Source organism: Felis catus, chromosome A1 (genome assembly GCF_018350175.1).
Source record: "Felis catus isolate Fca126 chromosome A1, F.catus_Fca126_mat1.0, whole genome shotgun sequence".
Lineage (NCBI taxonomy): Eukaryota > Metazoa > Chordata > Mammalia > Carnivora > Felidae > Felis > Felis catus.
This window is the reverse complement of record NC_058368.1, coordinates 21,782,471-21,800,022: the sequence shown is the minus strand read 5'-3', so window position 1 is coordinate 21,800,022 and position 17,552 is coordinate 21,782,471. Positions and strand designations below refer to the sequence as shown.

General features: G+C 45.2%; 1 protein-coding gene across 2 annotated transcripts in view; it reads right to left on the bottom strand.

Moving 5' to 3' along the window:
* The window catches only part of EBPL (EBP like), a 38,053-nt gene extending 20,596 nt beyond the window's left edge, over positions 1-17,457 (bottom strand). The window contains exon 1 of one of the 2 annotated variants that reach the window (XM_045052700.1): positions 17,239-17,457. In XM_045052700.1, coding sequence (XP_044908635.1) covers positions 17,239-17,409 — 171 coding nt within the window. In that variant the 5' untranslated portion in view covers positions 17,410-17,457. The remainder of the gene's footprint in view (positions 1-17,238) is intronic. The other variant, XM_023251321.2, reaches the window with a different exon arrangement.
* Between the last annotated feature and the right edge of the window lie 95 nt (positions 17,458-17,552).

Below are 17,552 nucleotides of genomic sequence, written 5' to 3'. Positions count from 1 at the left end.
CGAAAAGGACAGAAGAAGAGGGAATCAACCTTTGCTGAACTCTGCTAAGTGCCAGGCATCATGCCAAGTGTCCTACATCCTTGCAATTCAAATGTGGCTCGTGAATCCCAACTTGGGCATCTCCCAAGAGCTTGTTAGAAATGCAGAATTTCAGACCTAGATTTATGGAATCAGAATCTGCACTGTGAAAAGATCCCTGGGGTGATTCCTATGCACATTCAAGTTTGAGAAACACTGTCCCATTACAAAGCTCTATTTAAGCCTCATGCCAATGCTTTGAAGAAAATATTTCCATACTTTATAGGTAAACGCTAGGGTGTGAATGTGTCCCACCCAAATGCATGTGTGGAAATTCTAATTCCCAAAGATGATGATATTAGAAGGTGGGGCCTTTGGGAGCTGCTCAGGTCATGAGGGTAGAGCCTTCCTGAATGCGATTCATGACTATGAAAGAGGCTCCAGTGAGATCCCTAGCCTTTCCACCAAGAGGACACAGCAAGAAGGCACCATCCAGACACCAGGGAGAGGGCCCTCACCTGCCATGACAGCAGCCTGATCTCGGACTGCCAGCTTCCTGAACTGAGAAAAATAAATTTTTGTTTATAAGCCACTCAATCGGTGGTATTTTGTCATAGCAGCCCAAACATATGAAGACAATAAGGAAACACAGACAGAAAATTTCTTTCCTTCTTCCCCTTCCTCCTTACAGAAAGGATTTGTGGTAGGGAAAAGGTTCTGTTCAGAATTTCACAGCTGGTAAATGGTAGAGCCAGCATTCAAGAGTGCATCTGTTAGACCCCTAAACCCATAATCTTTCTACATTCCCTCCTGGACCCAGGCTTCCTGAGTAACAGTCAGATCCCTCTGGAACAGTGTTGAGTAATGAGGACGGAAAAGTGCCAGGGAACCAGGTCAGGAGAAATGATGGAATGCACTGACACTAGGGGGAGCTGCAGTGTAGACAGGGGATTCTACTTCCTTTTGGGTTGCATAGGGCAGAACTAGGACCAATGAAGCGAAGTCCTAAGGAGACTAATTTCACCTCACCATAAGGAAGAATTTTCTTATCACCAGAGCTATTTAATTCTGGAAAGCTGGTATTGGCTGAAAGTTTTCAACCTATATCTGTCTGGGTTATTGGTAAAATACCTATTTCAAGGGGAATATGGGACTTATTGGCCCTTTGAGCCCCTTCCTAGACCGAGGTGGCTTTCTTGTTCTCCATACATGGTACTGGGCATTTCTTTAGATGTGCTCATCATGATGCATGCCATGCCCAGGGTACCCCCCAGTCCCCAGAGAGTGGACAGCCGTGGGAAATTGTGGTTTACACAGTGACAGGCACTGCTTTGGCTAGAGGTGACTGAGCCAGAGGACAAGGAGGGATGACAGGACTCCAGAACAGACAACTCACAAGCTGGCTGCTGGCCTACGAAGCGGCCTATCCAAAAAGCCACATTCAAACAGGGACAGGCTGGGCCAATGACATTCTTAACTCTCTGAAACAGAAACTGACAAACAGGGGAGTGAATCCAAACTGATTCTGAAGGCAAACATGTAGGAGAGGTCATGAGAGGCAGACAACAACTTGACATTATGAATAAACTCAAGTTACAAGGAAGCATGGATGAGTAAGGAAGGTGTAGTATTTGCTAGGGCTGCTATAATAAAATACCACAAGCTGTGCGGCTTAGAACAATACTTACCATCTCACAGTTCTGGAAGCTAGATGTCCAGGATCAACGTGTCAGCATGGCTAGTTCATTCTGAGGGTTTTGAGGGAGAGCGTATTCCAGAACTTCCCATTCCAGAACTTCTCCAAGATGCTAGGGGTTTGCCTGCAATCCTTGGTGTTCTGTGGCTTGTAGAAGCATCACCCTGATCTTTGCCTTCATCTTTACATGGAACATGTTTGTGTCTCTGGGTCCTGATTTCCCCTTTTTGTTTCTTTTTTTTAAGTTTATTTATTTATTTTGAGAGAGAGAATGCAAGTGCACACGTGCAAGAGAGGGGGAGGTGCAGAAGAGAATCCCAAACAGGCCCCAAGGTGTCAGAGCAGAGCCTGATGTGGGGCTCGAACCCATGAACTGTGAGATCATGACTGGAGCCAAAATCAAAGGTCTGACACTCAACTGACTGAGTCACCCAGGTGCCCCTCAATTTCCCTTTTTTTTTTTTTATTTTATATATGAAATTTATTGTCAAATTGGTTTCCATACAACACCCAGTGCTCATCCCAAAAGGTGCCCTCTTCAATACTCATCACCCACCCTCTCCTCCCTCCCACCCCCCATCAACCCTCAGTTTGTTCTCAGTTTTTAACAGTCTCTTATGCTTTGGCTCTCTCCCACTCTAACCTCTTTTTTTTTTTCCTTCCCCTCCCCCATGGGTTCCTGTTAAGTTTCTCAGGATCCACATGAGAGTGAAACCATATGGTATCTGTCTTTCTCTGTATGGCTTATTTCACTTAGCATCACACTCTCCAGTTCCATCCACGTTGCTACAAAAGGCCATATTTCATTTTTTCTCATTGCCATGTAGTATTCAATTTCCCTTTTTAAAAGGACACCAGTCATACTGGATGAAGGCCCACCCTTAATGGCCTCATTTAACTACCTGTGTAAAGACCTCATCTCTAAGTAGGGCCACATTCTGATGTACTGAGGGTTAGGACTCCAACATGTTCTGTTGAGGGGAGGACACAATTCAACCAAAAATACATGCATGTGAGTAGATGCTATGGGGATACACAAAAAGAGTAAAGGGCGAGAAAGCCAGCAAGTAACAGAAAGAGAAGCAAACCTAGAGGGGAGCCATGAGGCAGTTAAGTTACCTTAACGCAGAGCTGCCTGTGAATCAGAACCAACCTCCAGTGGCCCAGCTACGTCTCAGTTTCTGCTGCATTTCCATGAGTTGCCCTGTATGCCCATCCATCACTTGAACTAGCTTGAGTAAATAAACGCAGAGGTTCTTGGCCCAAAGAGCTTCACTAACAGGTATACCATGCAAGTAAAATCTCGAATAACACAAAAGCTTCTCTGAATCTCTTCCACAAAGTGGTTGTGATTTGGGGCCGTGATTTTGGAAGGGCAGAAACAAATTCTCCAGTGGAAAGCATCACTCTAGCCAACTTGCTTTTCATTTGGCTAATGGAGCTGATGGTCATAAAACATCTTGAGGTCTTTGGGATGAAATCAGTTTTGCAAATGAACTATGCAGCCAGGCAGTGCATCTTTGAAGATGCAAAGGTGGGAAAGTAATAGTCTTTGTCCCCAAGGGACTCACAGCTTCTGCAAGAGAGGCAGTAACTCCCTGACACCCCTCCAGAAATAGCCTGTGGTCCATCATGATAGAGAGCTCACAAAGAGTTGGGGCAATACTGAATATAATGATAACCAGAAAATAGTGATGAAATCTGCCTCAAGGGTTTCTCTCAGAGGGGTGTGTGTGTGTGTGCATGTGTGCATGTGTGCATGTGTGTGTGTGTTTGCGCGCACATACCCAGAATATGTAAAAAGCCCTTTTCCCACAAGGAACTAATCATCCCAAGACTTGGGATAAACCAGCTTTCTTCTTTCTTCTAATTCCCTTCTTTTTGTATTATTAAAAAAAAAAAAAAAAAGCTGTTCTGCCTCAGTTTAAATACAAACAATGCTGTTAGATATCTTCAAATCACTATTTCTTTACCCTTGGCAGTTTTGGGTAGATGACAGAAGACTTTCTGGAGTCAGATTTTCTGGAGGGAGAAGGCAGGACAAAAGCTAGAACAGGAAGACAAGGAGACACAGGAAAGGTTTGGAGGTCAAAAGTGAAAGAGACAGCAGGTAGGGTGACCCCCCCCCCCATCTCAGGAACACCTTCAGTCCCTGGGAAACGGGGACTGTTGGTCACTCCACCACGGGGGACAAAAGGTGGCAGGGTGAGGGGGTGGCCCAGTGAGAACGTGGAGAGGTGCCTACAGCTCCAGAGCAGCTCTCTGCATTGGGAAGGAGAGTCATGTGCATCCTGCCTCTGGCTCCCTCTTTTGAGAAGGTGCCCACCCACTCAGCTAGGCTGTGCAAAGCATTTAAACGGCCACAGCTCTTCTGGTGTGGGAGCGTATGGGGCTATCAAACCTTTGATGCCACCTCCTTGTTGGAGCCCTTGGCTGCTATCACTAAGCTTCCTCAAGATGGACTGTGAGGTGTAAGGCAATTCTCTTGGGTCTTGGCCATTGCCAGCAGGTTGGGTTTGGGGCATGGAGTTTCCTCAGCCCCACGGGATCAGGGCTGCCGTGATGGCAGCGGCCGCTCAAACACAGGGTACGAGTGAAGGGGAGCCACTGATTGCTGGACCAATCATAGGAGAACCTGGGGGTGATGAGCTTGGGGGTTGCTGACATTTGTAATTCCATAAATGTCTGAGCATGTGCTCCTTGTTCTTCCTTCCGATTGTGTCCCTGTCAACATCCTCATTGTGATACTGTAATTTTGCAAGGTGTTATCATTAGAGAAACTGGATAAAGTGCACATGGGATCTCTCTATATTATTAACAATACCAAGTGTTATGTACCAAATGTGTCTCCTCAAATATATTTGCTGAAGCCCTAACCCCCAATGTGATGGTATTTAGGGGTGGGGCCTGTAGAGATGATTGAGTTTAAATGAGGTCATGAGGGTAGAGCCCCATGATGGGATTAGCATCCTCATAAGAAGAGGAAGAGAGACAAAGGCTCTGTCTGAGCCATGTGAGGACTCAGCAACAGGCAACCATCTGCAAGCCAAGAAGTGTCTCACTAGAACCCGACCATGGTAGCAGCATGATCTCGAACTTTCAAGCGTCTCAAACATGAGAAATAAACGTCTGTTCTGTAAGCCACCAGTCTATGATATTTTTGTTGCAACAGCTGCAGCAGACTAAGACACCAAATGCTGGTGAGGATGTGGACCAATTAGAACAATGAAACATTGCTGGTGGGAATGGACATCGTAGAGCCCTTTGGAAAATGTTTGGCAGTTGCTACTCTGGTTAAAGAATCACACTCCCAGGCATTTACCCAGGAGAAATGAAAACACATGCCCACACAAAGACTTGTACACAGACACTCATAGCAGCATTATTTATAAAAGTCTAAAACTGGAAACAGCGCCTAGGGGCGCCTGGGTGGCTCATTGGTTAAGCATCCAACTCTTGGTTTCAGCTTAGGTCATGATCACGCGGTTTGTGAGTTTGAGCCCCACGTTGGGCTCTGCGTTGATGGTGGCTTTGCATTGATAGTGCAGAGCCTCCTTGGGATTCTTGCTCTCCCCCTCTGTCTCTGCCCTTCCTCGGTTCATGCTCTCTCTCTCTCTCTCTCTCAAAATAAATAAGTAAACTTAAAAAAAATTTAAAACTAGAAACAGCACCATTTTTCATTAACTGGTAAATAGATACATAAATTGGGATATATCCATGTAGTGGGACAATATTCAGTAGCTTAAGCTAAATAAAAGACTACCTATTGTATGATTTCATTTATAGGAAATTCTAGAAAGAGTAAAACGTTAATGCCAGGAAAGCAGATCGATGTTTCCTGGTGCCAGAGGTCGGGGCGGGGAACATCTGCAAAGGGATGGGAGAAACCTCTGTAAAAAGTGACAGAAATGTTCTATATGGTGACTGTAATGGTGCTCACATAGCTCTGCACACTCACTAAACTCATCAAACTGTACTCCTAATGGGTGGGTTTTATTGTGTGCAAATTATCACTCAATAAAGCTGGAATGGGGAGAACAAGAATTTAGAAAAGTGGCTGGTTACTATATATAGATATAACTCAATAGTTTTCACTTATAGCAATAATCAGTTAAAATACAAAGGAAAAATATCTCATGGTAGCAATAAAACTCTAAGAATACTTAGAAATAATTTTTTAAGTTTATTTGAGAGAGAGCAAGTGGGGGATGGACAGAGAGAGAGGGAGAGGGAGAGAATCCCAAGCAGGCTCCACACCGTTAGTGAAGAGCCCAATGCGGGGCTCAATCTTACAAACCATGAAATCATGACCTGTACTGAAGTCAGACGCTTAACTGAATGAGGTACCCAGAAACCCCTAGAAGCAAATTTAAAGATGGGGTGCCTCAGTTGGTTGAGCATCTGACTCTTGATTTCGGCTCAGGTCATGATCCCAGGATCATGAGATCAAGACCCATGTGGGGGCTCCTCAGAGAGCATGAAGTCTGCTTGGGATTCTCTCTCCCTCCCTCTCTCTCTCTGTCCCTCCCCTGATCGTGCTCTCTCTAAAATAAAAAAAAAAAAAAGAATTTTAAGAGACTGTAACCAAAGATTTAAATAAATTGAGATACACTTAGTTCTTAGAAGAGACTCAGTATTGTAAAGACATCACTTAATCTCAAATTAATGTATGGGTTTAAGGAAATCCCAAACAGAATGCAAATTGGTGCAGCCACTCTGGAAAACAGTGTGGAGGTTCCTCAAAAAATTAAAAATAGACCTACCCTATGACCCAGCAGTAGCACTGCTAGGAATTTACCCAAGGGATACAGGAGTACTGATGCATAGGGGCATTTGTACCCCAATGTTTATAGCAGCACTCTCAACAATAGCCAAATTGTGGAAAAAGCCTAAATGTCCATCAACTGATGAATGGATAAAGAAATTGTGGTTTATATACACAATGAAGTACTACGTGGCAATGAGAAAGAATGAAATATGGCCCTTTGTAGCAACGTGGATGGAACTGGAGAGTGTGATGCTAAGTGAAATAAGCCATACAGAGAAAGACAGATACCATATGGTTTCACTCTTATGTGGATCCTGAGAAACTTAACAGAAAGCCATGGGGGAGGGGAAGGAAAAAAAAAAAAGAGGTTAGAGTGGGAGAGAGCCAAAGCATAAGAGACTCTTAAAAACTGAGAACAAACTGAGGGTTGATGAGGGGTGGGAGGGAGGGGAGGGTGGGTGATGGGTATTGAGGAGGGCACCTTTTGGGATGAGCACTGGGTGTTGTATGGAAACCAATTTGACAATAAATTTCATATACTGAAAAAAAAAAAGAAAAAGAAAGAAAGAAAATCCCAAGCCAAAATACCAAGTTTCAGAACCTGGCAAATTCATCTGAAATTCATGTGGAAGAATTCATTTTAAAGTGTTTAAAAATGAGTGGTAAGAAGTTTGCTTTGTCAGATAGATATTTAAGTTCACTATAAGGAAGGCACCTGTCCGGCTCATTCGGCAGAGTATGCCTCCTGATCTTGGGGTCATGAGTTCGAGCCCCATATTGGGCATGAAGCCTACTTAAAAAAATAAGAAGGGATGCCTGGGTGGCTCAGTCGGTTAAGTGTCCAACTTTGGCTCAGGTCATGATCTTGCGGTTTCTGAGTTTGAGCCCTGCATTGGGCTCTGTGCTAATGGCTCTGTGCTGACAGCTTGGAGCCTGGAGCCAGCTTCGGATTCTGTGTCTCCCTCTCTCTCTCTGCCCCTCCCCTGCTCACGCTCAGTCTCTCTCTCTCTAAAAAATAAAGAAAAACACTAAAAAATTTTTTTCAATAAAAAAAAGGGAAAAAAGAGATTATCCTTTGGGGTGCCTCGTTAGTGCAGTTGGTAGGGCATGGGACTCCTGATCTCAGGGTAGTGAATTTGAGCCCCACATTGGGTATAAAGATTATAAATAAGTAAACTTAAAAAAAAAAAGAAATACAATTCAGGATAAGGCTAAAGTAATAGAAACTGTATGGACAGAACAGAAACTAAAAGATTCATGAAACAACCAAATTTTATTTTTTATTTTCTTCTTATTTTTTTTATCTGAGACAGAGAGAGAGAGAGAGAGAGAGAGAGAGAGATGGGCAGAGGGAGGGAGGGAGGGGGAGAGAGGGAGAGGGAGAGGGAGAGGGAGAGGGAGAGGGAGAGGGAGAGGGAGAGAGAGAGAGAGAGAGAGAGAGAGAGAGAGAGAGAGAATCTTAAGCAGGCTCCACACTCAGCATGGAGCCTGACATGGGGCTTGATCCATGACCCTAGGATCATGATCTAAGCAGAAATCAAGAGTCGGATGCTTAACCAACTGAGCCACCCAGTCGCCTCTGTAACCACATTTTAAAAATCTCCCAATTTATCTACGCATAATACGTGGGAAAAGGATGGATTAGTCAACAAACGCAGCTGAGACACCTTCTCGGCCAAACAGAAGAGCATGCATAAGGAAATGTGAGTGACATCATCTGTACTATCATGTGACATCCCTTTCAGATCAATAAGGAAAGATGAGCCCTACAGAAAAACAGGCTATTAGGAGGTGGACTCTATGGATCTAAGCCTCAAATTCTTATTTTAAGCCTGGCACAGAACAGCAGGCTTGCTGGCCTTCTAGAAAGCATGGGGTTCCGTCACTGAGGGTATCAGCTGTGATCAGGATGGACCAAAGGTCACACACTCCGTTTTTTCTGGGAATCACGTAAGTCTCCTGGGATCTCATGAGACCCTACAAAAAAAGGAAAACCCCTACTAACTGAGGTTGAATTTCCAACCGCTGGACAAGATGCGAGCTTGCCAATTCAATTTATTTTGATTGTTTTCAGTTCTATTAAACATCCTACAGAAGTAAAGATACCTGCTATAGGAATTTATTATAGATTTTTGGCTGGTTTTAGTGGCAAAAGCAATTAGACATAACCTGAGGTTGCACAGTCGGTTCAATTATCCATGCTAAGGAACAGTACACAACTGTTAAGAAAAAGGATATCAGGGCACCTGGCTGGCTTAGTCAGTAGAGCACATAACTCTTGATCATGGGTCTGTGAGTTTGAGCCCCACATAGGGTGAAGAGATTACTTAAAAAAAAGAGAGAAGGGATATCTTGGCTTTGGTCCCCTGGAAAGCATTATACTGTATTCCACTACTTTTATGGGAATTGTTCTCCCAGGGAGACTGGAAGGTGGAAGCAGGTGGGGGGTGGGAAATGAAAAAGAGAAGGACAAACCAGGTCTGAGGCAGCATTACTGAGCTTAGTAACTTAGTAGCAGCACTCAGTAACAGGCTAGCTGTCTCAATGTTGAATTTTTCCAGAGACTGTATGAACTACTGCTTCTCTGGGGAGTCCTTCTCTGGGGAAGGGAGGAAGAAGAATTGATCCCGGGGCTCCCAAATGTCACTGCCAAAGGTTCATTCCATGGCAGGTGTGTGGAAGGTGAGTGGGTCTCAAGGATCTCACACTTCAGCTGCGTCCAAGGGGCCTGGGGCAGGAGGCGAGAGCAGGTGCTGCCTGCTCCGGGAGGCGAATGAAGTCAAAGTTAGAGTTGGCTGCCATGGTGGTGGCTGGACAGAACATTTTGTCGAGGGTGAACTGAGACCAAGAACTGACTTGAGCCAGGGCAAAAGAGGTATCTGATTCAATAATGACACCTAGCACTGGCCCAGGTGTGAGAAAGTTGCTGATGGGAATATAAATGGTCACTATCTTTCTGGAGTTTTTAAAAACTCTTTTCCTTTAGACCCATCAACCCTACTTTCAGGATTTACCCTGGGTAAACAATTATACAAGTTCAGAAAAATGCACAGAGTGCCTTCTATATAATTGCCGGCAACTGAAAAGAGCCTTAAGTCCCACAATTAAGGATTGGTTAAATAGATTATAATAAAATGCAATATAGTCCTCTGGAGTTATTTAAAATTATGAGGCAGTTCAAGAGATAGTGATATGGATGGTCACTGAACACAGTTAAGTGAAAAAGCAACAGAGAATGATTAGTATGACCCCATTTTTATAAAAAAGAACTCTGAAAAACACATATCTGGATATATATTTTCATATAAATTCTGGAAGACTATTCTTAAGAATACTAACCGTAATTATCTCTGGCTAGTTTTACCTTCTTCCTTTTGGATATGTAAATGTTATATGTTTTGCAATGATCCTAGGAATACACAATTTATTTTATTTTATTTTTTAAACAGGAGTTTATTTTTTTTATTTTTTTTTAACGTTTATTTATTTTTGAGACAGAGAGAGACAACGCATGAACAGGGGAGGGTCAGAGAGAGGGAGACACAGAATCCGAAACAGGCTCCAGGCTCTGAGCTGTCAGCACAGAGCCCGACGCAGGGCTCGAACCCACGGACCGTGAGATCATGACCTGAGCCGAAGTCGGACGCTCAACCAACTGAGCCACCCAGGCGCCCTGGGAATACACAATTTAAACTAATGTTCCCTCTACCACTCTCGTTCTCTCTCTAAAAATAAAATAAAATAAAATAATAAATTTTTAAAAAATGGGCACTGGGTGGCTCAGTTGGTTAAGTATCTGACTCTTGACTTCAGCTCAGGTCATGAATCTCATGGTTTGTGGGACTGAGCTCTGAGTCGGGCTCCGTGCTAGGCATGGAGCCTGTCTGGAATTCTTTCTCTCTCCCTCTCTCTCTCTCTCTCTCCCTCCCTCTCTCTCTCTCTCTCCCTTATCACTCTTGTGTGCACTCTCTATCTCTCCTTATAAAAATAAAATACAGTAATTTAAAAAACGATTTACACCAATTTTGTTTTAAAAAGACTGACTGACGCAGAAGAAACATTCGAACCTTTTAGATATTTGAGCTATTTGAGGCTTAACATGTGACTGATAACTACTATAAATTAAAATGATAGAATCATTCTTCCATTCACTGAATATTAACAAATTCTCCAGAACGGCTGGTACAAACCAGGCACCACGCCAGGTACTGGGGATAGAGGAAGACCAAATAGTTACAAACTGTGTTTCATGTTACAAAAGGAAAAAAAAAAATCAACATGGTATTTCCCTAGAACATCTCTTCCATTTCAAAGGAAATCAATTTTCGCTGCATTAAAATTTTTTGAAGTATTTATACACTTCATCTTATATTTTAGGTCAATTACAAAAAGACATTCAATTAAATGGTAAAATGTACTTAAAAGTTTTTAAATATGTCATAAAAAATACAAAAAACAAATTGAGAATCCAGATCAGGAGGCCAGTAAGAAGATACATACGTAGACCTTCTTTTGTTATTATAGAGTTTAATGCGGTTCTGAGCTTCCGAGCAGCCAAGTGAAAGGGGAAAAACATTAACATTGTTCTTGCTGTGAGAAAGCAATAGACCAATTTTTTAAAAAAATTTTTTAATGTTTATTTATTTTTGAGACAGAGAGAGACACAGCATGAGCAGGGAAGGGGCAGAGAGAGAGGGAGACACGGAATGTGAAGCAGGCTCCAGGCTTTGAGCTGTCAGCACAGAGCCCGACGCGGGGCTCGAACTCACGAACTGTGAGATCGTGACCTGAGCCGAAGTCAGACGCTTAACCGACTGAGCCACCCAGGCGCCCCAGCAATAGACCAATTTTTTAAGGAGAAACTAAGCTTCTCCCAGCACTACCTGCAAAAGAAATTTCTCACATGGGTTACGCTGAGAGTGACATCAATAACTGTTATTCTCCGTATGAAACACCTAGGGAAAAATTCTCTGCTGCTCTCGAAGTTCTGAATGGACACAGGCCATCCGTTCTCTCTGTGTCCAGCACAGCGCCGGGCACCCAGGTGGACTCCAATCTTGTGGACATGAGGAGCACCAGAATAGGATTTCATTCTGAGCTGTGGCTACACAGACATCTGTCCCAATTGCGAGGTGGCACGTCTTATGCAATGACGTTAGAAAGCAAGCTGAGTTCTGGTCTGCAGAACTGCAAGGGCCGTGCACCCACACCCTGAAAAAGGCCAGCAGGTCACTATGGGTGCTGTTCTTTGGACCTGCAACTTGGCATCATTTCTAAGCTTGTGTTAGGGTTCTCCCAAGACACAGAACAGTGGATGGGCATACACACAGACACACACACACACACACACACGAAGAGACTGAGTCTGAGGAAGTGGTTTATAGGATTATGAAGGCTGACAAGTGCCATAACCCACAGGGTGAGTGCAAGCTGGAGACGCAGGAAAGCTGATGATGTAGTTTTAGTCTGAGGCCGGAGGCCTGAGACCCAGGAGAACTGACAGTGTAGCTTTAGTCCAAAGGCTACATACAGGCTTGAGAGCCAGGAAAAGCCACTGTGTCAGTTTGAGACTGAAGGAGGAAAAGGCCAATGCACCGGTGCGAAGGCAGTCAGCCAGGAGGCATTCTAGCTCCTTCTACGGAAGGTGAGCCTTTTTGTTGTATTCAGACCTTCAGCTGAGCGGATGGGGTCCACTCACATTTAGGGAGGGCAACCTGCCTTGCTCAGTCTACCAATTTAAATGTCATTTAATTTAATTAATGTATTTATTTTAAAGTAGGCTCCACACCCAACATAGGGCTTGAACTCGCGACCCTGAAATCAAGAGTCACATGCTCTACTGACTGAGCCAGCCAGGCGCCCCATAAATGTTCATCTTATCCAAAACACGCTCGCAGAACATTCAGGATAACACGTGGGCGAATAACTGGCCATGCCACGGCTCAGCCAGGTTGACACAGAAAATTAACCACCACAAAGCTTTACCACTAATATACAGCAAGACCAACCGTGACTCACCAGATCTGCCAAACGGCACAGAGGCTATAAATGCATTCACCAGAGAGGGTATCTATCTTAGAGCAAAACCAACGAAGAGGAAAAGGAAAACAGAGACAGTAACAGACTGTGAGCTAAAAGGCAACTTGAGACCTAATGATAAAGCAAGTAGGAGGAGGAAGAAATTTTTAGAATCCCAAGAGTCGGAGGCTGAAGTGATTGTGGTGGAAGGTGGGAACAGATGGTGATGCTAAATGGAAAAGGGTAATGTCCAAAATACACAAATTAATAGGGACTTGAGCAGCCACTGGGACTCAGGACTTGTTAAAGAACGACTCATGGGGGTTAAGGTAGAATGAATGGAGACAACTGAAGCCAGGGTTTTCCGTGACAACTGCCCCTCACCCTGATGGACAAGCCTCGGTCAGGCTCTCAGTGACAGAAGTGTGGGAGGAACTAGTCAGACGGGTTTGTTGCGAGGACATGTGGTAGACTGAGGCAGGTTCAGCTCTGCTGTGCGTTAATTCACGCAGGCAGGCACCGCACCAGACAGCATGTGCTACACAGCCCACTCCTCTGCCCCTTCACTCTTCCCTCGACCGTGTTCTTGCTCACAGATGCTCCCAGACCTTCCCCTCTCAGACAGAACCCAAGATTCCTGCCTGGTCCCTTGATGTCTCTTGAGCTCCCTACCTACACCCCCCACCTCCTCCTCCCACCAAATCTCTTGGAGGTCTTCATAGGCTGCCTCCACGTCTTTGCTACCCTACCTGCTAAGCCCTTGTCTTTAGCTTCTCAAACAATACCACTTTTACCAATGACTTTTTTTTTTTTTAAGTAAACTTTACACCCAATGCAGGACTTGAACTCATGACCTAAAATCAAAAAGTCAAAGGCTCCACCAACTGAGCCAGCCAGATGCCCCTACAAATGGTTTCTTCTTCTTCAAGTTTATTTATTTTGAGAGAGAAAGAGAGAGAGAGAGAGAGAGAGAGAGAGAGAGAGAGAGCGAGCTGGGGAAGGGCAGAGAGAGAGAGGGAGAGAGAGGATCCCAAGCAGGCTCTGCGTTAACAGCACAGAGCCCAATGCAGGGCCCGAACTCAAGAACCATGAGACCATGCTGAAACCGAGAGTCAGTCCCTTAACCGACTGAGCCACCCAGGTGCCCCCTACCAATAGCTTCTTAATCACTGGACCCAGAGGCTCTGGCTCAGCCCTCACCATTTTTTTTTTTTTAAATGGTGCTACAACAAATAACAGTGATGTTGAAATTCCTTCCCTTGAGTCCCAGGGCCCAGCACTATCCTGGTTCTTGGTCTGGTCCACTGGTCCGGCCCACTGTCTCCCCTTCCTACTCGTTCAATATATATACATTTTTAGACACTTGAAGATTCTGCTCTCATTCCTCGCGTTTGCACCTTTCTATTCTCTCCTCAGAAATCACTCACTCCCAGAGCTTCCTGCTGTCTCCTCCAACGCAGTAAAAAGGTCCAACTCTCTCCATTCTGCCCTGAATCCATCTCACCAGCTTGTCTTGGGTTTTCAACTGCCTTCTGACCATTTCTCCTCAACTACACACCAGAACCCCAGATTCATAGTTCTAATATCTGATCTTCCTGTCTTCGTTAACCTTGTCAACATTATCCGTGTTAGCCAGATTCTAAACTCCAACATCATCTCCTTCCCTGATGTATAAGTGGTCACTGTGACCTATAACATTCTCCCCTGGAAGGTCTCTCGTATTTATCTCTCCTCCCCATTTTAACTTCCAATACCACCTTAGCTCAGCCCTCTTTCATCTCCTAAAATACTGCAATTGTTTTTAGCTGATCTTCTTGCCCCTCAACTATCCTTTGCAATCCAGCATGCACTGCACTGGGAGAGCATTCTCCATGTATATCTCGTATTCCTGCACTGACTGAGGTCCCTGAGCACAGGCATTTACACCAATTTAAGAATATTTACATAAGGAGACACTCCAAGGTAGTAAAGCCTGGAGAGACCTCTCCCTCCCAAGATGTTCCAGGGTGGTAAAGATAAAGACCCTGCCTTTCCTCCCCAGAGATCTGTTTACATTCTGAGTAAAGATAAACACTCTCCGCACAGAAGTAGGAGCAGGTCACCAGCAACTCCATATGAGATGGGAGCCTAAGTGTGCAGTTCCTCACCGGTAATGCACCCATTGCATGGGCAGGTACCAACGGGCCCTCCTCACTGTGTTGCCCTGTGGCACGTGGGGGAATCAATCAGGATAATTTACTTCTTTCCCAGGTAGACCCTGTGTTCTAGTCAATCAGGATGTGTTTCCCAAAACACAGGCATACATATCCTTCCTCCGTGCCCTGGCCATGCCTAGAATGCTATACTTAGATTGCAGATGAGGGGGAAAAACCAGGAGGCGCCAGTGCACAACACGCCCATGGCCAACTCTGAGAAACAGTGAGCCAGACCACCGATTTCTTTAGGTATGTTGCCATGGCCCCTTCCAGGTGCACTGGTGGGAAATCAGCCTGGCCATAACCAACTGAACTGAAGACCAGTGCGGCAGCCCCTGGTGACCACAGTCCAGTTGGACATCGGGGAGCTGAAGTGCCCTCTGGGAATGCTTAGCTTGAAACACTGTTGAACCGGGAGCTCTGCATTTGATGGTGTCCAACAAATCCAAACATTTCCTCCCCTCTGAGAAAGTTAAAGGGGTAAGAAGAGGCAGCTCAGGTTCCAGTGTGAATAAGTGAGTTGTAGTTTCAGTTCTCCGTGAGGCTCTATTTTCCAATCCTAGCCTCTGCCACATTTCTCGGTATTCGTGCAGCAAACTCCCTACCAAAGAGAATACGGGCATGTGTTTTTCTTGCAGGCCTCAACCTTAATCCAAGTGCCCCCCCTCACCGATCCCTAAGGTAAGTATACACAGATGCTAGTCAAAGAACTGTGTGTAAACTGCAAAATAGAAACATACCCCTTAATATGAGCTGGTTCAATTATCGTATTTCATCATGAATTATAAGACACATCCCAATTTTGGGGCACCTGGGTGGCTCAGTCGGTTAAGCGTCTGACTTCAGCTCAGGTCATGATCTCACAGTTCATGAGTTCGAGCCCCATGTCAGGTTCCATGCTGACAGCTCAAAGCCTGGAGCCTGCTTCCAATTCTATGTCTCCCTCTTTCTCTGCTCCTCACTCTGTCTCTCCCTCAAAAATAAATAAACATTAAAAAAAAAAAGATACATCCCAATTTCACAGACATAAAATATCAATAAAATAGCCCACAGTGGTTTTATGTCATTGGTCATTCTAATATGGGGGGAAAAATATGCACTTTTTAAAAAACTAAGGTACGGTGCATTCATACAGTGGACTCTTCTGCAGTTGGGACAGGTATAATAAGAGCTGTGGGAGGGACATTTCCTTCAGGACAGAGGGTGGGAGGACACCAGAGCAACGACTCCATGCATCGGGTCATATACCTCAAGTTGCCACAAATGGAGATGTACCTGGTTTTACCTGTAAAAGGCTGCGCTTGAAAGGCAGACTTGATTTTATTAAACTAGGTGATGGATATATGGGTATATGTCTTAGTATTATTATACATTTTTGTACGTCTAAAATATGTTATAATACATTTTCTTTAAGCGGGCCTAGCCACCTGTTTTGCTGCCCCTGTTCTTTGGGAGACCCTGTGTCCGAGAGCTTAAAAAGTCAATTCCATAAACAAAAGAGTTGAAGGAACTATTCGCCGTCTCTTATTTCCACTTGTAAACTATTAGGAAAGAAAGAATTTCGCATTCCAGTAACATTTGGTATGTGCACATATCCAACTGATAAACATTTAGAAACCTAAATAATTATGAAAGATCTTGCTTTCTCCTTTCTTAATACTATAGACTCTGGTTTCACACCAACCACAGGTCTGCCTAGATTTAAGCAAGGTCAAATTTGCAAAAAAAGCTATTTTGGCATAGTTATTAAAAAAAAAAAACTTAAAAAAAAAAAGTGTGTGCATAGTGGAAGGGGGCATTTCAATAGAATTCCCTTAAATACTAACCTCCTCGCTATTTATAAAGTGGTTTGAATTTTGAGGGACTCGATTCTCAAAGCCCGGTTTGATACAAAGGGTGCAAGCTCTGGAGCCAGACTCAAGTCAGAACTCAAGGTGGGTGGCACGGTGAAGTCACCTAACTTCCCAGGGCTTGCTTTCTCCTCTGTAAAATAGGGTCAATAAATAAGTTACAGGGTATTGTAAAGATCAGAAATATTAAACACAGCGCTGTGCCTGGCATACAGTCCTTACCCAAAACATGGTGATTACTTTCAGGGCACCGGGCTTTTTTGTTTTGGTACAGGCTCGCGGACTTTGCGCAGTGCGCCTCCTCGTCTCTCCTTGCTCTCTTTGGAGCATTCAAAAACTCTCTCGCTCTCCATTAGTTTCAGTTCAGATGTGCAGGTTACAAGTCAAGAAAGCCAAGGCCTTTGGGCTGCTTACAATCAAACTAACATAACAGTACAGAAATAATTTTCAGAGATTTTTTGTTCGCTTGTTTTTAATTTGGTAGAGGAACGGCTGCGCCCCCTGGGAAGATGCGCTTTCTACGGACTAGGGAACCGAGAGGTGGTGCAGCATCGCGGCCTCCAAGCACCTTCGGGGTCTCCGCAGACTTCCCGCCCCAGGGCTTGGGGCGGCCAAAGGGTCTCCCGGTCCTCTACCGGAAACTCCCGCTACCGGGGAGGGGAGGGTCCCGAGAGCGGCGGCGTCCGCACTTACCAGGGTGAAGTGCACCAGGGCGTCATAGCACAGCCAGGCGAGCACGCCGCGGTCCGCCGCCGCCCGTCCGCGGCCCAGGCGCAGGCCCAGCGCGCAGCCCGCGACCAGCAGCGCGGCGCACAGCAGCAGCGAGCGCCCCGCCGCAGCCCCCAGCTCCCAGTCCGCGCCCATGCTTCCGGCGGCGGCCGGGAGAGCCAGGAAAGGTGGGGATGCGGGGAAGGGGCGGGGCGGGGCCGCCGGGGAGGGGCGGGGCCGCTCTGTCTGGGCGGGCGGGTGAACGGCTTCCCTTCCCGTCTGGCGTCCCGGCCACCCAG